The sequence below is a fragment of the Armigeres subalbatus genome, chromosome 2 (genome assembly GCF_024139115.2).
Source record: "Armigeres subalbatus isolate Guangzhou_Male chromosome 2, GZ_Asu_2, whole genome shotgun sequence".
NCBI lineage: Eukaryota > Metazoa > Arthropoda > Insecta > Diptera > Culicidae > Armigeres > Armigeres subalbatus.
In genome coordinates this window covers 231,142,603-231,166,742 of record NC_085140.1, presented here as the reverse complement: position 1 = coordinate 231,166,742, position 24,140 = coordinate 231,142,603, and the positions used below count along the sequence as shown (strand labels likewise).

General features: G+C 38.9%; 1 protein-coding gene across 3 annotated transcripts in view; it reads right to left on the bottom strand.

Annotated features, from left to right (window-relative positions):
- Nucleotides 1-2,741: 2,741 nt before the first annotated feature.
- The window catches only part of LOC134211874 (pleckstrin homology domain-containing family F member 1 homolog), a 28,452-nt gene continuing 7,053 nt past the window's right edge, over nt 2,742-24,140 (bottom strand). For 2 of the 3 annotated variants that reach the window (XR_009979124.1, XR_009979126.1), the window contains exons 7-8: nt 14,236-14,466; nt 2,742-3,568 (exon numbers count right to left, since the gene is read on the bottom strand). Coding sequence is in view for 1 of the 3 variants with exons in the window: in XM_062689231.1 (XP_062545215.1) it covers nt 3,533-3,568 (36 nt within the window). In the remaining 2 variants the exon portion in view is untranslated. The remainder of the gene's footprint in view (nt 3,569-14,235; nt 14,467-24,140) is intronic. The other variant, XM_062689231.1, reaches the window with a different exon arrangement.

The following is a 24,140-nucleotide window of genomic DNA, read 5'->3' as shown; positions in this document are numbered from 1 at the left end:
GGGGAACTGTTCCGATCTCCATCTCACACACTGAAAATACATTCATCTTATCGGGAAGTAAATAAATACGGCACCAATTTCTTCGCTTCTTTTTGTCAACATGCGAACTCCTGCTGAAAAAAATCACAAATCAAATACCTTTCCATTGCTCTGCTTTCAATGGGATGAACATCGGAGCCATGAGTTGAAATCCAGGAGCAGTTCCCTTATATATTCAAGTCGTTGCAAAAACTGTTCAAACAGCATTTGCTCATGAGGGGTATGAAAATATGTATTTAATCCATACATGCTTTGCCAATTTAACACGAGTAAAACACTTTTATGGTACAAAATATACCATTTAACAATTGCCACTATATGCTTTTTAATTGAAATACTAATTTTTAAAAGTACTTGCATTCGATGCCGAGGGCAGAAAAAGTTTGTTTATCATTTTTTTATATCTGTCTACATTGTCATGTTGTCATTATATATAAAACTACCAAGCTTTAGGTTTGACCAAGATAAAACTTGCTAGTCGTAACATGGTCTTGAAAAAGGCCAAGATAAAGCCTCTAAGTGTTTGAAATGCCCAGATAGGGCCAGTTCAGGAGTGATGGTTATATAGAGGCATTTTTTATGCAATCAAAGTTTTATTCGAAAAAATGTCGCCGATATGAAAAAAATAAATAATTTCATAATCGAAATATCATACAAATTTCTGTTTCACCTTTTAAACGGTAAAATTGGACATTCTAATAAGTTTTAGGAACAATGCTTTGATTATTTGATCAACCAAAGTGGTTATTCATTGAAATTATTTTTAAAGCAATTAACTAAGGCAATTGATTAAACATGAAAAATTATAAATAATAACAAATTAGCGAAGCGCATTGTATAAATACTGATTATTTATCATGGTTTCACCATGAAAAATCCCTGGCATGCCTTCAAACATGCATAGAACACTCAAAGCCAGATATGAACTTTTATTGAACTGGCTGATAATAATTCTTTTATTTTTGTTGTTGACATGTAATCCATGTATTGCAGGAAGAAAAGAATATTTTTTTCGAGTACAAACAATAAACAAATAATCAACTTGAGAGTTGACAACTGTTTCATTATCGGCTTATTTGTTGTTGTATCATAGTCATGAAGTGGTTGTATCATGGTTATATAGTGGTTCTCAAAACCACCAAGTCTAGAGGAGGTTTTATGTTGCATGTTTTATGTGAGACTTGAAGTATATTATAAAACCGTTGGTTCTGAACTGGAACGCATATTAGGTTTTAATGATTGCAATAAAACTGGGCCAACTGGCTGTAACATGGTTTTATAGAAATCTACAGGAGGTTGTGGAAACTGCGAGGACTGCATGGAAGGTTTTGAGATTAGGTTTTGAAAAACGCTATAAAACTCTGATACAACCTTAATTGTTACTTGGGCTGGACGATGCTCGTGGAGGACCAACGCGCACTTGGAGTTTTCGAAAGGAAGGTGCTGCGTACCATCTATGGTGGGGTGCAGATGGCGGACGGTACGTGGAGGAGGCGAATGAACCACGAGTTGCATCAGCTGTTGGGAGAACCATCCATCGTTCACACCGCGAAAATCGGACGACTGCGATGGGCCGGGCACGTAGCCAGAATGTCGGACAGTAACCCGGTGAAAATGGTTCTCGACAACGATCCGACGGGCACAAGAAGGCGAGGTGCGCAGCGGGCAAGGTGGATCGATCAGGTGGAAGATGACTTGCGGACCCTCCGTAGACTGCGTGGTTGGCGACGTGTAGCCATGGACCGAGCCGAATGGAGAAGACTCTTATATACCGCACAGGCCACTTCGGCCTTAGTCTGAATAAATAAATAAATAGATAAAACTTCGGAAGAAAGTTCGGTTCGGAAGTCCCGACTTCCGAATTCTAAGTTGGTGCTATGCCGACAATAATAAACTAAGTTTATTATTACCTCTATTGTTAATTCACAGACAAACAGGCATAACACTTGAGAAAATTTCATCGGACACCGACTTAGTAATCAATTGGAATAATTGTTAGTTGGCCAATCAATAATTAGCTACTCACTGTTGCCATCTGGTTCGTGGTTTGCCTAAGTTGATAAAGGACATTATTTAGAGCTTCTCAGAATGTCTTCACTTGGCATAAGACGAGCTCGAAGAAGAGTTAATACTATTCCTTTTAATTCCACCACTAGATTGTAACTATTACAGATGCGTATTTAGAACTCAACAGTAAGGCCGTCTTCAGTGTCTTGTACTTAACTCGACAAATTAATATGAAAATTGTTGAAGTATGCGAGGGTAATTTGAGAATAATAGATATCGAAGTTTCTCATTTGAATGTATCGGGCAGTGAATGGGAATCACAGTTACGGGACTCGAGATCGTGTAGTGGCATTCCCGCATGTCGTTGTTAAAGGCGGTCTCGTCTCAATTGTCACGAATGTTGCCCCTTGATGTGTGGCATTCAGGTCGCAATGATACACTGACCCTGTGAGAGTGTCAATAGAAGTAGTTCGACCGATGGATTAAAGGCACATTCCGAGCGAGCGTAGAGACCTGTCAAATATAGTACATGGCGATTCTTTCTTATAGGGCCCTAGTAAGAACCTTGTTTGATATTCAATGTCACAATCGTAATATGGGAAAATGGCGTATGTCCTTCATTACAAGAAGAAGAAAACTAATTATTAGTATTTGCTAGACTACGATGAGATGAAATTTGAAAAAAAAACAATCAGTTTTGAAAATGTGAGCAATTTTTTATATTTCATTGATAAGCTTAAATATATTCCATATACATCTTTTATCCGATTTACTTACCATAGGAATAAAAATAAAAATTATAATATTCTGATTGAAGATCTAGGCTCATTGCGAGTCGAGACAAGTTGTCGACTGAATTCCGATATTACAATAACGATTCTGTAGACCTGTTGTATCATGCTTGGATCTTTCGTTTATCATCTAGTAATAATCATTTTCAACTTTTCTAAAACTGCTGAAACGGAAAGATGTGAAAAGCTTCGTTCTATCCACAATCCACGATGTGATCGAATAACAGTTCAAAATAGATTTCTAATAACTGTGGTATCTAACTGAATACCATTTACATTCTTTTTTTCGGAGAAGTGGATCACAGGACATACTTTGTACCCCAAATAGTTTGTTCTTGTTTCTGTAGAATTTATTCTTTCTCTACAATGTTTGAAAAGGTGTTTACGGTAGACTATAAAACACAAATGTGTCGATCTTATCTTATTAATTCACGAAGATATTTCAACTAATAAATGGTTTTCTCTGTAAGTAATTATCAGCTGTTGATATATTCGATATATGCTTTCAAGGTAATGCAATAAAGGAAAGTAGAATGAGAATAGTTTTAAAATTCGTTTTACATTTATCTGGACTGTTCTTGCGGGGTTTTATAATGAATAAATTATGTTTTATTCACTTATAATTTACTATTGGTGAGACTTCTTTGCGAATCTGGCTTCTTTTGTGGGAGGATTGCTTTTCCGCGTCACTACGGCTATTTTTCTGGTTTTTCGTCACCATAGAATTTTGGCTGAAAATGAAACGAAATGGTCAATGATTTTAATAGTTTCAGTAAAAATAAATATAAATCAAAAACAATCACAAAGAAAACCTATCTAGCTTTCCATGGCTAATATGTTCAATTCAAGCGTTCAGATTCGTGGAAAAATGCTTTTCACCTCTTCCATATACGGATTTTTTTTCAAATGGGCGTAATTGATTTTTACCTTGGTTTTCGGAATAGCGATTGTGCCCTTCATTCAAATTATTTTCGTCAACTAAAGTGCCCAACAGAAAGAAGAGATTCCAATCTATCTTGTAGTAACGTAAGTTGAACAAAATGGTAGTGGTGGTAGACGTGTTGGTGGTATGAGAATCCAATAGCATTCAAGTTTTAATAGGGGAAGTGACGGCTTTGGCAGTTTTCAATAACTATTTATCTATTTATCATCAGACTAAGGCAGGAGTGGCCTGTGCTGCACATAAAAGACTTCTCCATTCAGCTCGGTTCATGGCTGCACTTCGCCAACCACGCAGTCTGCGGAGGGTCCGCAAGTCGTCCTCCACCTGATCGATCCACCTTGCCCGCTGTGCACCTCGCCTTCTTGTTCCCGTCGGATCGTTGTCGAGAACCATTTTCACCGGATTACTGTCCGACATTCTGGCTACGTGCCCGGCCCACCGCAGTCTTCCGATTTTCGCGGTGTGAACGATGGATGGTTCTCCCAACAGCTGATGCAACTCGTGGTTCATTCGCCTCCTCCACGTACCGTCCGCCATCTGCAACCCACCATAGATGGTACGCAACACTTTCCTTTCGAAAACTCCCAGTGCGCGTTGGTCCTCCACGAGCATCGTCCAGGTCTCGTGTCCGTAGAGAACTACCGGTCTTATAAGCGTTTTGTAGATAGTCAGTTTGGTACGGCGGCGAACTCTATTCGATCGAAGCGTCTTGCGGAGTCCAAAGTACGTACGATTTCCAGCCACTATGCGTCTCCGAATTTCTCTGCTGGTATCGTTATCGGCGGTCACCAGTGAGCCCAAGTACACGAATTCTTCAACCACCTCGATTTCGTCACCACCGATAGAAACTCGTGGTGGGTGGCTCACATTGACCTCTCTTGAGCCTCTTCCTATCATGTACTTCGTCTTCGACGTGTTGATGACTAGTCCAATCCGTTTAGCTTCGCTTTTCAGTCTGATGTAGGCTTCCTCCATCCTCTCAAAGTTACGTGCCATGATATCAATGTCGTCGGCGAAACCAAATAACTGGACGGACTTCGTGAAAATCGTACCACTCGTGTCAATCCCTGCCCTTCGTATTACTCCTCCAAAGCGATGTTGAATAGCAGACACGAAAGACCATCACCTTGCCGTAACCCTCTACGGGTTTCGAAGGGACTCGAGAATGCCCCTGAAACTCGAACTACGCACAACACCCGATCCATCGTCGCCTTGATCAACCGTATCAGCAGGCTTCGGAATTCTCACTCATATGAATAAAAACCCAGGATTGATCCCAACAGCGGAGTGCAATTTTTCCAAATTCTCCTTTGAGCAAGTGTTCTCACACAATATTTTATCCGGATAGAAAGACGGGCGATAAACTCGCGAGCGGCGGCTTGCCGGATAATTTAATTTTGGGCCTCCAAATTCTCCATCTCGCCACTTCTCCAGATAAGTTTTAAAAGCATATTCACAAAAATGTAGGTCCGCGACGGGATTCGAACCCAAAACAATTTTAAAATGTATAGAGCGCCCACTATAACCACGCCACCACACGAACCGATTGAAAGCAAATAGAAAAACTGCTGTCTTGAACCTACTACTTATCGTGGCGCATCGTCGTATGCAATCAGTTCGGAGAAGCAAAGTAAGCAGCATTTGATTTTCACGAAACATGGGAAGAGGGATAACAATTTTTCGCACCATCGCTTGTGCCGGAGTTTACCGCACTGTAATTTATCCGGATAAAATGGATGGTGGATCGATCTGTTGTCGCGTGAGTGAGTGAGAAATCCGAACCCTGCGTATCAGTTTATCCGGAAATCCGTTTTCGTGCATTAGCTGCCATAGCTGGTCCCGATCGATTGTATCATATGCGGCTTTGAAGTCGATAAATAGATGATGTGTGGGCACGTTGTATTCGCGGCATTTCTGCAATACCTGACGTATGGCGAACACCTGGTCTGTGGTAGAGCGTTCACCCATAAATCCCGCCTGGTACTGCCCCACGAACTCTCTTGCAATTGGTGTTAGTCGACGGCATAAAATTTGGGAGAGTACCTTGTAGGCGGCGTTCAGCAGTGTGATTGCGCGGTAGTTGCTACAATCCAGCTTATCGCCCTTTTTGTAGATGGGACACACGACACCTTCCATCCACTCCTGCGGCAGAACCTCATCCTCCCAAACCTTGGTAATCACCCAATGCAGCGCTCTAGCCAGTGCTTCACCACCGTGTTTAAACAGCTCTCCTGGTAGTTGGTCAACTCCAGGGGCTTTGTTGTTTTTCAGCCGGCCGATCTCCTCCTGGATCTCCTGGAGATTCGGAGACGGAAGTCGCATGTCCTGCGCGCGTGCTCCTAGGTTCATTACCATACCGCCACCGTTGTCTGCCATATCGCCATTCAGGTGCTCTTCGTAGTGCTGCCGCCACCTTTGGATCACCTCACGCTCGTTCGTAAGAAGGTTCCCGTTTATGTCCTTACACATATCGGGCTGTGGCACGTAGCCCTTACGTGAACGGTTCAACTTCTCATAGAACTTTCGTGTGTTATTAGCGCGGTACAGTTCCTCCGTCTCTTCACGGTCTCGATCTTCCTGCTGGCGCTTTTTCCTCCGGAAAATCGAGTTTTGTCTGTTCCGCGCCCGTTTGTATCGTGCCTCGTTCGCCCTCGTGCGGTGTTGCAGCAATCTCGCCCATGCTGCATTCTTCTCCTAAACTAACTGCTCACATTCGCCGTCATACCAGTCGTTTCTCTGATCCGGAGCCACCGTGCCTAGTGCAGCGGTTGCGGTGCTTCCAATGGCGGATCGAATATCTCTCCAGCCATCTTCAAGAGATGCTGCGCCTAGCTGCTCTTCCGTTGGGAGTGCCACTTCCAGCTGCTGCGCGTAGTCTTGGGCTAGTCTACCGTCTTGTAGCCGCCCAATGTTAAGCCGCGGCGGACGACTCCGACGCGTGTAGATCACCGTCGAGAGTTTTGAGCGCAGACATACTGCGACGAGGTAGTGGTCGGATTCAATATTCGCACTGCGGTAAGTGCGTACGTTCGTGATGTCGGAGAAGAATTTACCGTCGATTAGAACGTGGTCGATTTGGTTTTCCGTTACTTGATTAGGTGGTTTCCATGTGGCCTTGTTGATATTCTTACGGGGAAGAAAGTGCTTCGGACTACCATTCCGCGGGAGGCTGCAAAGTTTATGCATCGTTGGCCGTTGTCGTTCGATACGGTATGCAGACTATCCGGTCCGATGACCGGTCTATACATTTCCTCCCTTCCTACCTGAGCGTTCATGTCACCGATGACGATTTTGACGTCCCGCAGTGGGCATCCATCGTATGTCTGCTCCAGCTGCGCATAGAACGCTTCTTTCTCGTCGTCGGATCTCCCTTCGTGTGGGCAGTGCACGTTGATGATGCTATAGTTGAAGAAACGGCCTTTATCCTCAGCTTGCACATCCTTGCGTTGATTGGCTGCCACCCAATCACGCGTTGGCGCATCTTTCCCAGCACTATGAAGCCGGTTCCCAGCTCGTTGGTGGTGCCACAGCTTTGGTAGAAGGTAGCCGCTCGATGCCCGCTTTTCCACACTTTCTGTCCTGTCCAGCAGATTTCCTGCAGCGCTACGACATCGAAGTTGCGGGGATGTAATTCATCGTAGATTATCCTATCGCAACCTGCGAAGCCTAGCGACTTGCAGTTCCATGTTCCAAGCTTCCAATCGTGATCCTTTATTCGTCGCCTAGGTCGTTGCCGATTGTATCGAGTCGTATTATCTTCTATGTCGTTCGTAATAGTTGTTTTAAAGGCGGCTTATTGGGCCTGCGCAAACCTCCTGTCTCGTCGGAGGGCCGTCGTGTCAGGGCTGTTTAGCGTCCCACCTAACACCAGGACTTGGGCTTGTGCGCTTTGAGCGGCACACGGTCGCTTTGGTGGGGCCTACTTGCGGATACATGCAGCTTTTTATAGAGGTTTAACAGGGCCCACTGTCAAACCCCACCACATCCTAGGCAGGCGCCACAACTCGCAGATGGCCTGGGGAGGGATCGTCAAGCCCTTGGACATAGTCCCTGCTGCCCCCGTTTCAATAACTAATTATGCTCAAATTTCGCCTAAATATGATTTGCATATCAAAGAATATTGTGGCCAAATTTCATAAAATTTGGTCAACAAAAACCCCTCCGACAATAATAGAACAAAACCTGTCAAAGCCGTCATTTCCCCTAGTAACATTTTCATCCCATTAGAATTAATTCTAATACTTTCTCATTGCTCTAGTGCTTCTAATTCTCATTCATCGCATCACTTATTAAAGTGAATCCAGATAATAATCCCTTTATAGTAACACAATATCCTATCTTGAAACGATCGTGGAGATGCAGAGGTATTCTCGGTCTCTAGTAACAACGAAAGTTGAACTAATAATCCTTGCTTTTCTTGGGACCGTAAGGACGTGACCGGCGCCGTAATTGACTTAGTAAAATACAATGAATTTCCGAAATTTACACATTGGGAATGACAGCTAAAACCCAAGCTCCATTCAATTGGTTCCTTCTACAATTTGGCAAGTTCTAGTCAATCACGGAGTGGCAACTACTCATGCTCAATTGTTTCCAGAAGTAATTTCCGCTATAGACAGAATTTGACAGTATAGTCAATCGAGCTTCTGAATACCCGACTCGTGCGCCAAAAGTGGTCGTTGGCCTAGCAACCCTATAACCAGAGACCGGCAGAGAGAAAAACGGTTGAAATGGCAACGTATCCAGCTTTGCACGCTCCGTAATGGCGGCTTGCCGGTGTGTAAAAATCAATCGGCCACTGTACTTTTTGACACTAGCTGGAGGAAAACTCACTGGCGAAAATGCCTTTTTTCCCTTCCCCTCACCCAGGAATGCCAGTGGGCTTTCCTCCAGCTAGTGTCAAACAGTACAGTGCTTATTGATTTTTACGCACCGACAAGCCGCCATTACCGAGCGTGGAAAGCTGGATGAAAAGGTACAGTATCCGTTCCATAACTGCAAAATGTTTACTTCTCAGTTAACGAGTGCCGTTCGATAACTGCAACGCATTCTAGACGTCAAACGGTTGTCAATCAACGTCAAATGCAATAAAAGTGCATCTAAATGTGCAACGCAATGCAGCTGTCATTGAGTCTGACATCAGTATGAAGTTTAGCGGTCCGATAACTGCAAAACTGTTGCAACTATGGAATTGCAGTTAAAAAGTATTGCAGTTAACGAACGTCTACTGTATGAAATCGTGAAAATAATACTGGCATCATTTAACATTGCTTGCTTGCTTCTTATGGATGAAAAAAGTAAACAACTCGAATTGGAACCGCTTTTGACGGTTCGTTTGGACACATGCCGTCTTCGCCGATCTCTTATTCTAGTATTTCTAGTTTGGCCAACCAAAGATTATGAAAATTGGCCAGAAAAAAACAGGATAGATGATTTTTTTGTTAAATATCTTGGCTGTTCATATGCACAGCACATGTTTCGAAATGGATAAATTGATATGAAATTTGCGAAAAAGAATCCACGTGTCTTGGAGGGACTCGAACCCTCAACCTCCTACTCTCTAGATAGGCGTGATAACCGCTACACAACAATACCACTTAAAGGTCACGTTTGCGGAAAAGCCATCAGAATCCGAGTACCAACCTGTTTTTTGCAAATTGAATATCTATCTTGATTTGTCCAATCCTCACATGTGCTTTACTGTTGTATATCCACAGTTAAGCGAGTGCACATTAATCGTTTATGAATCGAGAGCATCACACTCTATGCCCCCCTTTTGAGGATTCCTTTTAGCTATGTGGGTTTTCTTTTAACCTGCGCTTAATGGGGAAGCGTCATTAACAGTATAATGAAAAAATAAATTTTCCCATACTAATTTGCATGTAAACTTGAAACGGCTTGTGCTAAATAATCCAAATGAGCTCAAATTTTCAGAGGACACTCAGAACATGATACAGAATCAGATGAGCGCTGTGGAGCAAAATCGATTTTTTGAACCACCCTAATGGATATAAAACAGTAAAGCACATGTGAAGATTGGACAAATCAAGCATCTGAAAGATATTCAATTAGCAAAAAAAAAGCTAATCGCGGTGGAGGTTGGTACTCGGATTCTGATGGCTTTTCTGCAAACGTGACCTTTAAGTGGTCTTGTTGTGTAGGGGTTATCACGCCTATCTAGAGAGTAGGAGGCTGAGGGTTCGAGTCCCTCCAAGACACGTGGATTCTTTTTCGTAAATTTCATATCAATTTGTCCATTTCTAAACATGTGCTGTGCATATGCACAGCCAAGATATTTAACAAAACAATGGTTTTCGTACGGCCGAGTCGCCGAATAATATGCAATTAATTAGAATATGATTTTTTGACCCTTCCTTCGGAAGTGTCTATAATTTCACTTTGTATGCGTTACGCAGGTGTGTTACGTATTAATCTATCAAGAAATCTCGTAAATTATTAAATAAAATGTATGGTACAGTAGCCGTTCGATAACTGCAAAATGTTTACTTTTCAGTTAACGAATGCCGTTCGATAACTGCAATGCATTCTAAACGTCAAAAGGTTGTCAATCGACGTCAGATGCAATCAAAGTGCATCTAAATGTGCAGCGCAATGCAGCTGTCATTGAGTCTGACATCAGTTTGAAGTTTAGCGGTCCGATAACTGCAAAACTGTTGCAACTATCGAATTGCAGTTAAAAAGCATTGCAGTTAAATGACTTGCAGTTATCGAACGTCTACTGTATTTTAAACAAATTCACTTTGACATTGAATATATAATTATAACAAATTATATGACATGGAATTACGCCTATTTTTCTGATTTGTTTCAAAGAAACAAATGATTTTAATTGAGGAACATATAGAAGCATGTACAAAAAAATCTTCTCAGAAAAGCAAAAACGTAAAAATTGAAAGGGATTTCAAAAATTTCTTCAGTGGAAGCTAGATAGCAAATGTGAGCATGTTTTGAGATGCTAATAGATCACTTGTATGCATGTATGTGTGCGTATGTGTGCAAATTCTGAAATTTACTGCCATAAAAATCTAGCCCATTTTTAAGGTATTGAACAAGTTTAGTTTTACCAAATTAGGCCAAATTAGAATAAGGCGCAATATATGTTATTATTAAACGCTATTGAGTTTCTCGCAGATCAATGACTGATTTAGTTAGTTCTGGATTAATTAATATCGAGGTCTCTGGAAATTACCAGGGTGTCGACTCAAATTTGAAAATAAAATTCCCTGACTTTCCCTGACTTTCCAGTAATTTCTCGAAAAATTCCAGGTATGATTTTTTTTCAAATTCTTAAGCATATGAAATCTCTGCATGTTTAAATCCTTGAAGACCGAACGAGTTCCTGAGTTATTGGAAGCCTATTAACGGTTTTGTAATAAATGGTAGGTAATTCTGGTCGTTCACAAATATTCTAGTAAAAGCGCAGAGCTTCCGAAATGTTATCACTTACTGCTTGCAATCTTACAGATATTCAAGAAATCAATACAATAAGTCCAGGAAAACATTATAACCACTGAGATACTTTAAATATTTTGGTTTGAATATGCTCAGGTCCTTCGGAGAAGAAGTGGCATAACTAGCCTCAAATTCTAGGGAGAGCTACATCTATTCCATTTATTTTATCGAGATTTGCCAAAACTTCCAAAGTGGATCAATCGTTTTGGAATTACAGCATTGTTTTTTTTACAGAAAGTTCAATTACTATCAACTCGATGTTAGACTTTTTCAACAACTACAACAAGCGATGAAACTTCATAAGAAATATCTAATGGAATTTTTGGAAGAACTCGTGGAAAAATGTTTGAAGATTCCTTGGCATATTTTTTGTATGAATCCCTCCACAAATACATTCTAAAAAAACTACTGAACAGTTTTAATTTTTCAGGGAGAATTTTGAAGTAATTTGGAAAATTTTGAGAGAAAAAAAAATATAATTATCTTCAGAAGATATTCCAAAGCACACAGGTTTCTGTTTTTAAACGATTTTTTACGTTGGTAATTTTGATCGTTCGACTTCAATTTGCCACCAAAGTCTTTGCAACATGTTTAAAAAATTTCTAAATAATTCAAAGAGAAATCACATGGTTATTATTATGCGTTAAACATTTAGAATGAATTAAAAATTGAGAAAATGTAAATCGTGTAAAAACAGAATCCAGTGTATCTCACTGAAGTAATTTCTGGACAAAATTCTCAAACATCAACCAGAATATTTTCTGATAAAATTGTTTTGTAAACATCAAAAGTAACGTTTAGTGATGAACTAATTTTATACATACAAAATCACTCTAATAAACATACAAAATCACTCTAATGGTTTAAAAAAATATAAGTAGACAATGTCTAGAGATAAACATAGCCATCTGTTAACATGACTACAATTTCGCTTGTAGAGTAAATATGCAAATAGTCGCAGTTTGAAAAGTTCACAACAAGTATCTCACGGTTGCAAATATAATTGAACGTAGCATTGTCTTTGTCTTCTGTAGATAATACAAACATTGTTGAAAAGTTTTGAAGAGTTATTTTGAAACCGTCTGATTGATGTGATCTTCTTGATTCTGTCAATTTACTTTAAATTTTCTAGGAGAGCGTCTATGATTGTGGAGTATGGAGTAACGTTTTACCATCGCCACCTACTTACATGCGGTAGACCATATTATGCTTTTAACCACTATCATTCTCTTAACATGCTCAATAATTTGACCACCTAAGTGCCAAAGCCCATCATCAAATGGAAGTTCATGAAATGGTTTTTAAACATTATCTACAGAATCTTGTCTGTGGCACTTTCAATCGTAGTATTCGACGTTTTCTTGAAATAAGCCTTAAAATATCAAGCTTTTGGTTGTAGGTTGAAGTTTTTTGATGATTGTTGAACGGTTCTGAACTATGGCCCATTTAGGCCTTTCGATTCAGTTTCGATTGCTTCCACTAGATAGTTTTTATACATTTAGGCGATAAATTTAATTCAAAAGATAATGGGACATTATTGGTTTTTCATTGGAGTCGATTACTTGGAATATAGTCAGCAATTTAAATTCATTGTGATATATCGTATTTTCTACTAACACATCAACATAATTACATTACGACTAACTCTCTCGATTGGTGATTAAATATTTGATCGAACTTTTAGAACTTTTTTTTGTTTGATGGGAACATGACTTGCACGCCACTAATGAAGAAGCTGCAAAAAAATTAAAAATTACACTGACACAAAACCACTAAAACTAAATATGTATTTTTTCTTTATTCATGTGATTTTTTAAATTTAAATAATAAATTATAAGGAGGGACTTTTCGTAAAAGCTATTTGGATCAGGCCTAAACAGTGACCATTTGAGCAACCTCTGTTATTGATCTAAAATAGATTAATAGAGGTAAATTAGATTACCATGAGGAACATGGAATATGCCCGAAGTAGACTTTTCGTCTAGAGACTGCCAACGGGTCACACGAAAAAATAAAATATGTTTCACATCTTGATTTTTTTTAAAATCAATATAAATTTTTATTATTACAGTTTTGTGATTTTTTCCCTGACCTCAATCAAAATTCCCTGACTTTCCCTGACATTCCAGGTCCAAATTGAAATTCCCTGACTTTCCCTGACTTTCCAGGTTTTTCCAGGTAGTCGACACCCTGATTACGAGTACAATATATGCAACCAGCGTTACGATAGTTACAAACCATATCACAATAGTTATTCAATCCGACGAGCGCCTTATAGATAGGCAGCATGAAGTACAGTACGTTATCATTCGTTGAGTTGTCACTCTACCCATGACATCCGCCTTTGGGTAGGCAATTATTTTGTCACTTTCACGGTAAATCGCCATGGGAAGCTGAGTAGTTTTATCTCGTTTTAAATACTGGAGTCTGGAAAAAAAAATCCTTAAAACTAAGGAAGGGGCAAAATCTCACTGTAGGTGGATTAATCTGGGTTTTTTAGTTTGTAATCTGTTTGTCTGTATTTACAGTACTAATCGCCATTGCTGGCCATGGAAAGCTGTATTCCAACAGTCGACTTTCTATTTCTATTAAAACCAGATGGCGGGAGTGAGCACACGTCAAACGAAAGCAAAAATAATTAGGTGATTGTTTAGTCTCCTATGAAAATTCGAATGCGTCGTTAAATAGATGAACGATAAGACAAATGTTGCGTCTGTTTGCCTGTGACATTACGCATTTTTCACTAAATTGAATTATTATTCATGCATTAATACACACCTAGCGAAAAAACAAACATACGCAAATCAGAGTGTATGTAATTAAGAGTGGCGACACTGTCCGAATTGGAACAAAATTCATCTGTCATTCCCATACAAAATCATGTTCCAAACGAGCAGGAGACCTGTCAAATGCGACACATGTCGCCACTCTTAATTACATTACACTCTGACGCAAATCTACCAAATGGATAATAACACTTACTGTAGGTCAACTTTGGTCACCTTGTTTCAGGCTGTTCTAACGAAAACATATTATAAATTTTTTAAGTATATCACTAGGCTTGCCGGCTCCTGCTGCTTCGATTTTTCGTTATCAAGGATTCAGAACGTGGCGAATGAAGCGGAGTGGTTTCTTTATTCGACTGTCGGTTTTACACGATGCTTGCTCCTATCATACACACACGACTGCTGGCGTACAGTGACTTCGAAAGCTCTGAGTGTTAGTATAGCATAACAAATAGAGAATAAAAGGGTAAGCCAAAAGGTAAAAGGTGCGCCCAGCTCTGTCTCAATTGATCTTTCCCGTCAAAAATTGTATCTCGTTTTATTGTCCCAGTTGATTCTTTGGCTTATTTAGGGTCAACTTTCCCAAAGAACCCATATTTTTTGAAGCCTCTAACTATTTTTAAAATCATAAACAAAAACCGAAAAAGTGCTGCACGTGTGAAACGGCCTGAAAAATTCACCCGATGTTCGTTCAAAATCGGGCCAATCTTGAAAAACAGCACTTTTTCGATTTTTGTTTCAAATTTTAAAAATACTTAGAGGCGACAAAAATTATGGGTTCTTTGGGAAAGTTGACCTTAAATAAGCCAAAGAATCGATTGAGGGAATATTTTTTTTTGACGGGAAAGGTTAATTCCCAATTGAAACCCGAGCCTCAACTTAACCATGAGGTTGAAGCAGGCTCACTATTAGATTAATATGAACTTTGCATTGGTTTTGAATTTTCTCTTAATGTGCATAGGTATCTTACTGCTTCAGCGTCATGATTTCTTGGGCTTACTTGACGGAGATTGTGAATTGAATCAGAATGTTGAAGGTAAGTTTCTTAACGGCATATCTTAGAAAAATGGCTCCTACTCAAATTTGATATTTTTCTTGGTCGAAGACAGTTTCGAATTGTTTAAAAAGAAGTTGTCATGATACTTAGACCTTGACTTAGACCTTTATCAACATTCAAGAACATTTTTTTATAAGAATTGCCCTATTATTTCTTCCGTGGTTTCATACGAAAACATTTCAAGTTTTCCCAAGAGTATTCTCCGGATTTCTCTGGTTGTTGTTACAAAAAATCCTCCGGGACATTCTTCAGTATTGGTGGAAGCATTTTGTAGGATTTTGTACAGAGAACTGTTGGGAATTTCAGGCAGAATTTCTTCGACTGCTAGAATAAATCCCCGAGGGAAATTCCTAGGAGGAAGAAAATTTAGATGGAATAACCACAGACGTAACAGCTAGAACAATTTGTTTCAAAATCCATCGCCCAGTTATTATACCACTACCTAACGTGCATGTTGTACGAAACAAAGTTTAGTACAACAATGTCAACAGAAGGCGCTAGTGTGAGATGTCAAATACAAAGGTATACGATGCGCGCGCCCCTGGATGTAAAACTCGTAAATAGTTGAATTTAAAACGACTGTTGAGCTCATGATCGATGGGAATTTCCTCAGTGTTACGTCTGTTTGTCTGTGGAATATTGCATTTCTCACCGAAGAATAGACTACCGTGCAAATTTGTCGAAGTACCAAAACAAATGCTCGCACGTCCAATTGTAGAGAAATTAGCGAAAGCACAATCCAAAACATCATTCTTGCACCTTATCTCACACCCCAAACAGCTCTTTCTTGCAGTGGAGACGTCATCCATATATGGAGAAACTTGTGGGAACATATTTTGGTGGGACAATATTTTTTGCATGGGAGTCGAACACGGCGAAAAATTTGCAATAACTGTGATTAGATAAAGATTATAATCATATGTTTAAGTACTACGTCGGGTCTTCATTTAGTCTTGCGCGTAAAAGCATAGGATTACCAATCCGGAGAAGGCGTTTTCTATTCTCAATCCGGTAAAGGATGATTCCAAGTAGTGTAGTAGATCTACACCTTATTTACCGCATGCTCGACACAGTAGATGCGGTTAGCCTCCACAAACGTCAAATTTAAATATGATATTCCTAACGCCGAGTCCCAAGTCCCTAAAGTAAGCCTCACATAGTACGAGCGGTCAAGAGTGTGAGTAAGGTATTATCAATTCAGTGCAAAACCGAGTTATAGCCGCTAACGAAGTTGGATTTTTCTCACAATCCATAGGTTAAACCTAACTTCGGAAGTGGTGCGCTGTTTTCATTTGGTGATGTGCTATCCAGCGCACCACTTCCGAAATTAGGTTTATCGTATGGATTGTGAGATAAATCCATTTTCGATAGCGGCTATAATTCGGTTTTCTACTGAATTTATAATAGCAGTGGGTGGTACCCACACACCTACGGTGAGTGTCCCTGTTCCTGCGGGGAAGTGAATAGGAGTTGAGGGAATGGCAATAATATCCTCAAAGACAATAATGGAATATTTTAGGTAACTCATTTTGCACTCACCGCATCAAAACAAAGTCGCTACTGTATATGTAGGTTAACATGCGAAAGGTTTTGAAGGAACTGGTCTACGGTGGCGCTATCTATTCGTTTCATAGCGGCAAATTCTGCTTTTTCATTAAGGTCACTCCTGACGGAATCCAATTTTCAAAGTACTCGTGTTTTCAAGGGCACACCATTCGATACGGAAGCACCGCACAACTGTCATTTTTATTTTTTCACGCATGCTGCGACGCAGCAAAGCTGAAAAAATAAAAATGACAGTTGTGCGTTGCTTCCGTATCGAATGGTGTGCCCTTGAAAACGCGAGTACTTTGAAAATTGGATTCCGCCAGGAGTGACCTTAATCCATTGGTATGGTACTCATTTCAAGATTCTTGTACCATGGTACTTATACCACCAATGTGTCATTAGTATAAGTGAGACAGGAGCCCACAGCACAGCTGTTATAAACAGGTGGCAAAACGGCTTAAAAGAGTCTACCCCATAGCTAAGGTAGGAGTTGCATAGGGGATGACCGCTTCTAGAGTCGCCCCGGCTCGGGAGACAAGTGGTGTCATCCTTTTGCAGGGTGGGGTAGTTACCACACTAATTGAGTAAAACTTGTGTTAAGAGCAGTCCACTCGAGGTACCTACTGCAAGGTCCTCTCGTGGCTCAGGTGGGACGCATGTAGTGCCAGTGCGTTTTTGTGCCAGAGAAGGTGAGGTACATACGTACACGTTATGAACGTTCCGTGGGAGCAATGGTCAATAGTTACCCCCTGATGTATTGTTTGATTGCGGGCCGGGAGATGTGACTAGAGAAGATGGAATTGATTTTAGTGGGTCGGGAGTGGTGATCCCATCCCCACACTGTTTGGGTTCACTTCCCCCAGGTGGCTGCCGATTCCCTTAACTTTCTAAAAGTCAGAGGATGCGCCTGCAAAGTCGAAAATGGACGTAGCTATTCCAACCAAAGTCAAAAGTAAGGTAGTGGCCGAACATGACCATTTTTCAGAAGCCGCTGACTATCAGCGATCTAGTCGCAGTGAAAGCAGTGTTGGTATAATCATACTCAAATATCAATCATCGTGGCCTCATGCTCAAGCTGACCACGGAGTTGCTGTTTTGGTTATGTTTTCGTAGTATAGATGCAATCTAGTGAAATTTGACTCAGGAATAAACTGAACCGTGCACAAGATTTGATAATTTGAGATTTTCCCAACACTGAATGGAAGACCATGCTTGAAACCAGTAAGGATCCGGAGCGCAAAATATGACTCTTTACTGAAGAAATGGAATCGGCGGTAAGCCAAGTCATGGATCTGAAGTACTCCGAGGCGAGCCTCGAAGGCGAAGTGCGAGAAGAAGGAGGTTGTAGACTAGTGCTCTAATGAAAACGCCTAGTTCCTTGTCAACAGTGGCATAACACAAATAATGTCAAAGTTGCAGTGGAAATAAAATATATTTTCGTTTCCACAAATTTCGTTTATTTTAGGCTCACTTGCTGTTACCAGCTTTACAGAGCCGAAATTATGTATTATAATTTATTATAATAAATAACCTTTCCAATTTTTATTTTTCCCCAAGTAAACTTTATTTTGGGGATTAACGATTACATCGTGGGCCGTGTTTGTACCGCTGGGGACTATACCGACTTAGTTCTACGTGAATCAATGCATGTTTATAATAGAGAATTGTATGAACAAAAACCCAAATTAACTGAAAATCCTTCTTACACAGTCGTCCAAATGTAAATGTAGGAAGCCATTCAAATATCATACATGTTTAGTCAAAAACTTTTTTGCGAATTGAAACTGTTGGAGAACAAGAAAAACAATTTGCGAAAGGAGCATTATTCTGAGACAGATTGAAAAAAAAATAGAAACTCTTCAATTATTCTTGATAGTATAGATACATAAAATTCGTCTGTGGCTTGTGGAAGATTGTGTCATATGAAACGCAAACTACTGCAAAGCGTATCTGATAGCTGGGAACGAAGTATTATCACAAAGAACAGACATAATAAATTTGTGCAAAATAATTTTGGAATACTTAAAATTAGGTATGTGTCCAATCGTTTAGTAACAGTTTCATTCATACTAGTAACCCATTGCATTGCTGATTTTCAAAATGTGTTATACGAATGTGTTGCATGTTTTAAGTCTAATATTTACAGCGTCAGACCGTCGCGTCGGTATACTCAGCGCTAATTGGTTGCATTTTGTTTGGGCAAAGTCCTTGGTTTGGGTGTAATGAATCATTGATTTGGTTATTACTACTTTTGTTACACATTCTGCTCTTATTTTGGCATCGTACGTTACTGTTTATAAATATAACGCTGGAAACAAGTATAAAGACAAGCATAATTTTCATACATTTTCTAATGTTTGAAGATCTAAAACTCGATTCGTAGCGATTCGATCTTTTACTAGGCACCTGTTTTGAACTTGAACTTTCGATCTTTTAGTGAATTGTATGCATCTCGATTTTGACCTCCGAATCTGGAAATAATTATAAAGACACCACTTTTTTATTGGGGCTCCATACAACAGACCTGTCTTCATAATTATTTCCAACAGAAATGCGTACACGCAAAAAAAATGTTGCGGTCGAAACTACCATTCCGAGGGTTATTTTAAGAATATGCACCGATGATTTTCAGTAGATAACAAACCCGTTTGATTTCACCATACGTGTAGTAAAAATCAACTGAGGCCCTTGCGGAATGTTGTTACATAAACTAAATCAGTGGTGAATTTATCTGAAAACATGGTTAATTTCTTTTTATTAGATTATTAGAAATTTTATAAATGGTTGTTTTAAAAACATGTCTACGAAATAGTAGTTTTTACCACGGATTTTTTCTGTGTATAAGCAGAATATATGCATAAATGTTCCCTTCCCTGGGCATAAAAGTATCATCATGTTAGCCTCATGGTATACAAATGCAAAAATGGTAACTTGGCTTAGAAACCTCGCAGTTAATAACTGTGGAAGTGCTTAAGATGATTATACAATCAAGCCATGTGGTGAATTTTAAATTCACCACACGGTTTTCTACTCCTATTATCAAAAGTTCAAAGCTATCGCAATGATTTTCGTACAATGCTGAAAATAAAGTCGATTGTTTAGTCATGGGCGTTGTGGTTCTCTCAATTCGTGCTCTTGAAAAATTACTAGAAAAAGCACGTGGTTTCCAAGATGGCCGATTTGTGGCTTTGTTGTATAACCACCTTAATGAACACTAAGCTGCGAGGCGGCTCTGTCCCAGTGTGGGGATGTAATGCCAATAAGAAGAAGAAGAAGAAGGCCAAAATTTGTCGAAGTTCAAATCAACAAAACTTTGCGTAGAATAAAATCCGATTTTAATAAAAGTGAGACCATCGGACGCGGAAACTTTTCTAGTATTATCAATTCAGTGCAAATCCGAATTATAGCCGCTAACAAAGTTGGATTTTTCTCACAATTCGTACGTTAAACCTAACTTCGGAAGTGGTGCGCTGTTTTCATTTGGTGATATGCTATACAGCGCACTACTTCCGAAATTAGGTTTAACGTATGGATTGTGAGAAAAATTCAATTTCAATAGCGGCTATAATTCGATTTTCTACTGAATTTATAATATATTACGAGAAGATAGAAAAAATCGAACCGGGGTCCGACGGTCGACTGTCGGAAAGCTGTTCCGCAAACGTCAAATCACTTGATGCACTGAAAAAAATGTTGGTTTTCGCTGTAAATGTTGATTATTAAAATCAACGAGAATATGTAACTTTAAACGAGTGTTATAAGCCGCTATACTTTTTTTTAACAAGTTTTGTGGTACTTTCAAGGCATTTTGTCATATATTTACGTGATTTTGAAACATTTTAGATTTCTCGAATATTCTTGATATCAAGAAATATTGCCACTTTTCATACTACAGTGCATGCCATTTGAAGTTTCCGACACTCAGTCTGCTTCTTCTTCTTTGTTCCACAAAATTAGAAGTTTTCTCTTTTCTCGCAATACTGTCTCCATGCAAAACCTCAATGTTTTATGCAGGGCCGGATTTAGCCGGAAGGAGGCCACGGGGCCGACAGTTTGTGGGGCCCCAAAATGTACAAAAAAGGTTAGTTTTAATATATAATATTTGTGGGGCCCCGGGCCATGCATATCCCCCCCCCCCACCTTCCTCTAAATCTAGCCCTAGTTTTAAGCTTTCCCCAGAAACTAGAACTAATATGCTGATCAATGCTGGCTGCAGATCGAAAATCCGTCTGGTATACACAGAGATATGGTCCTTTCTGTTAAACGGTACGGGATTGGCCATACATCCTGAACAAATGTCACTTTCACAGAACAGACTATTTAAACATATACAGTCAGGGCCACGACCTCGACCCAACTAACGAATTCGGTTTTTTTGGTTGGGCCAACTGACAGCCATTTGAACACGTGTATTTCGACTTGAACATCACAAATGATGTCCAATGACGCCCAATCCCGTTTTCCGTGTTTACATTCGCGAAGTCGAAGCAAATTCTGCTCTTCCCTCCTATGGGAAATCCCATTACTATCTGTCAGAGTTTGAGTGAAACATGGCCGCCATCTCCTCCTCTTTGTTGCTCTACTGTAAAAACCCATAAAGAACTGTCATTGTTTGTGTGAAGAATTTTGCTTCGACTTCGCGAATTGAATTTTGACGTACAGGTGCTTTTGAGTTGGGCCATGACCCAACCAGCGGAGGCCCAACTTAAAAGTGGCCCAAGTATTAAGATCCCAACCAGCGAATCCCGACTGTATCTTTCTTGGTAACTGATAAGGCTTTTCAAATTATCGCAAAATTATATGAGCAAAAACATAATTCACTCTTATAAAATAAACGAAATTAAATCGATGTTTTTAACTTAGAGAACTTAGCAATGAATAAGTAAAGCAGTGTATAATCTCATCAATGATATTGGTATTGCTTTTCTAAAAAACACAACATTATAAAACAACTAATTTGAATACAGCTTTGATTCGAAGACTTGTTTCTGATCAACATAATTATTTTAAATTATAAAATATTATAAAAAAATAATTTTATAATTTTTGTTTTCGAAACTAGATTTAAGCACATTCTGGGCAATCAGAACATACATTTCGTAATTGAGACAATTTTACATGTTAGATTTCTAGGATATTATTTTCTTTTTTCAGTGTTCTATCCATTGAAATAAAATATTGAATTTATTATTTAAATTATGAATTATTGGAATTTTGGAACATATGTACTGGCCTTGATGGCATATTTGTAACATTTGCATTTTGGATGATTTTGGAAATCGTTTGTCAATCCTCTCCACAAACGCAGTCATTTCCAGTTTACCACCGATAAGCAAGATAGTATAGCCGATTTTACTATTTTTCTGAACGATGCACAGGCTTTTTACAAAATGAACAAAAATGCGAGTGTTACAAATATGCAATCATGGGCAGTGTAACAAGTTTAAAAAATATCTTACATTAATATCTTTCACCATCATAAACTTTTATTACATTAGGTTAGTTGTGGAAAATACTAAAATAAAGGCATTTTACTCTTTGAAATCTTACAAGCGAAAGCACGAAGTATAAAAATACCATTTTCAATGATTTGTACAATTTGTAAATAAAATATGTCACTCGAAATTGACAACACATTTGCACTACTGAATTTGAGAAAAGATCTACTAAATTTTTGTACTTAACACACACACACCATTTACTAAAGTCATATATTTCAGCTGGGATGCGACTAAGTAATAAATATTAAATGGTAAATCTTTTTATTATATCAATTTTATTGAAACCTTTAAAGAGTTTTGAATGAAACTTGACGAAAATTATTTTTTTCTCGGTACATGTCCTGAATTCTCGGTTTTTCCCTTTTTTTCGGTGACTTCAATTTACCGTCTTTTTCCCGGTTCGGTGGCCACCCTGCGTTTTGCAAAGTCCAAGTTTTTGTTGATCGGTCACTATTCGGTTTTTGGCTACTAATCATTAGTTTTTTTTAACTAATTTTATTTGCTAATTACCTAATACGTGCATTCATCTCTTAGACTAGGTATTCCGTGTTTTCTTAACACTATCATCCTTATTTGATATGTTACATTTTTAATTATTATTAATACATTTCAATTGCATCTAGCAGTCAGGGTTTTTCCTCTGGCTTATTTGAACCATGTAGAAATTACAATGTTTTCTACTTTAACTAAGGAGCTAATCGTTGCAATAGAAGATTGCAACGATGTTTGTCTAAAATTGCAAATTATTTTTTTGGACATTTGTTGCAATGTCTCAATATTAGAAATTCTATGAAGTTCATTGGTACTATACCACGGAGGCAACTTTAGAATCATTTTTAAAATTTTATTTTGAATGAATGAAGTGCCTTCTTTCTGGTATTGCAGCAACTAGTCCATATTGGCACAGCATACAAAATGGCAGGTCTAAACATTTGTTTGTAAATCAAAAGTTTGTTCTTAAGACAATGATTAATTATTTTAGAGCGTCTTAGGGGAAATGCTACAAGGTTAAAAGACTATTATTCTTCCATTTACTTCCACTATTAACTTTTTTATGTATCAACAAGCAGATACGTATTTCGTTTCCTCCTTGGAAACTTCTTCAGTGTTTCGATAACAAACACTGAAGAAGTTTCCAAGTAGGAAACGAAATACGTATCTGCTTGTTGATACATAAAAAAGTTAATAGTGGAAGTAAATGGAAGAATAATAGTCTTTTAACCTTAAGACAATGTTTTGATTTTCTGTTTATAAGTGGATCCACTTAATATATTTGTTACATTTGGCTTGAAGGCCTTCAATGTGATTTTCAAAAGTAAGTTTTTTGGTCCAACAGAAGTCCTAAATATTTGGCTTCGCTATACCAATTCATTGGAACCCCATTCATAGTGACAATATGTCTGCTAGAAGGTTTCAAATAAGAAGCTCTCGGCTTATGTGGGAAAATTATAAGCTGAGTTTTGGCTTCGCCCTTTGGCTGAGAGGCCCGTGTCATCTGCAAACAAAGATTTTTGACACCCTGGTGGTAAATCAGGTAAGTCAGAAGTAAAAATGTTATACAATATGGGCCCAGTATGCTGCCTTGGGGGACACCAGCCTTTACAGGTAATCTATCAGATTTAGAATTCTGATAGTTTACCTGCAGTAAGCGATGTAATAATGTACAGAAGAAAATTAAAATTCATCAATTTTACAATCGAACCTTTATGCCAAACACTGTCAAATGCTTTCTCTATATCAAAAAGAGCAACTCCAGTCGAATATCCTTCAGATTTGTTGAGCCGAATTGAATTCGTTACTCTTAATGAGTGGTTGAATGCCCATGGCGAAAACCAAATTGCTCATCAGCAAAAATTGTCATTAATATGAACCATCATTCTATTTAAAATAATCTTTTCAAACAGCTTGCTTATTGAAGAAAGCAAACTGATTGGGGGATAACTAGAAGCCTCACCTGGATTTTTGTCCGGCTTCAAAATTGGAACAACTTTGGCG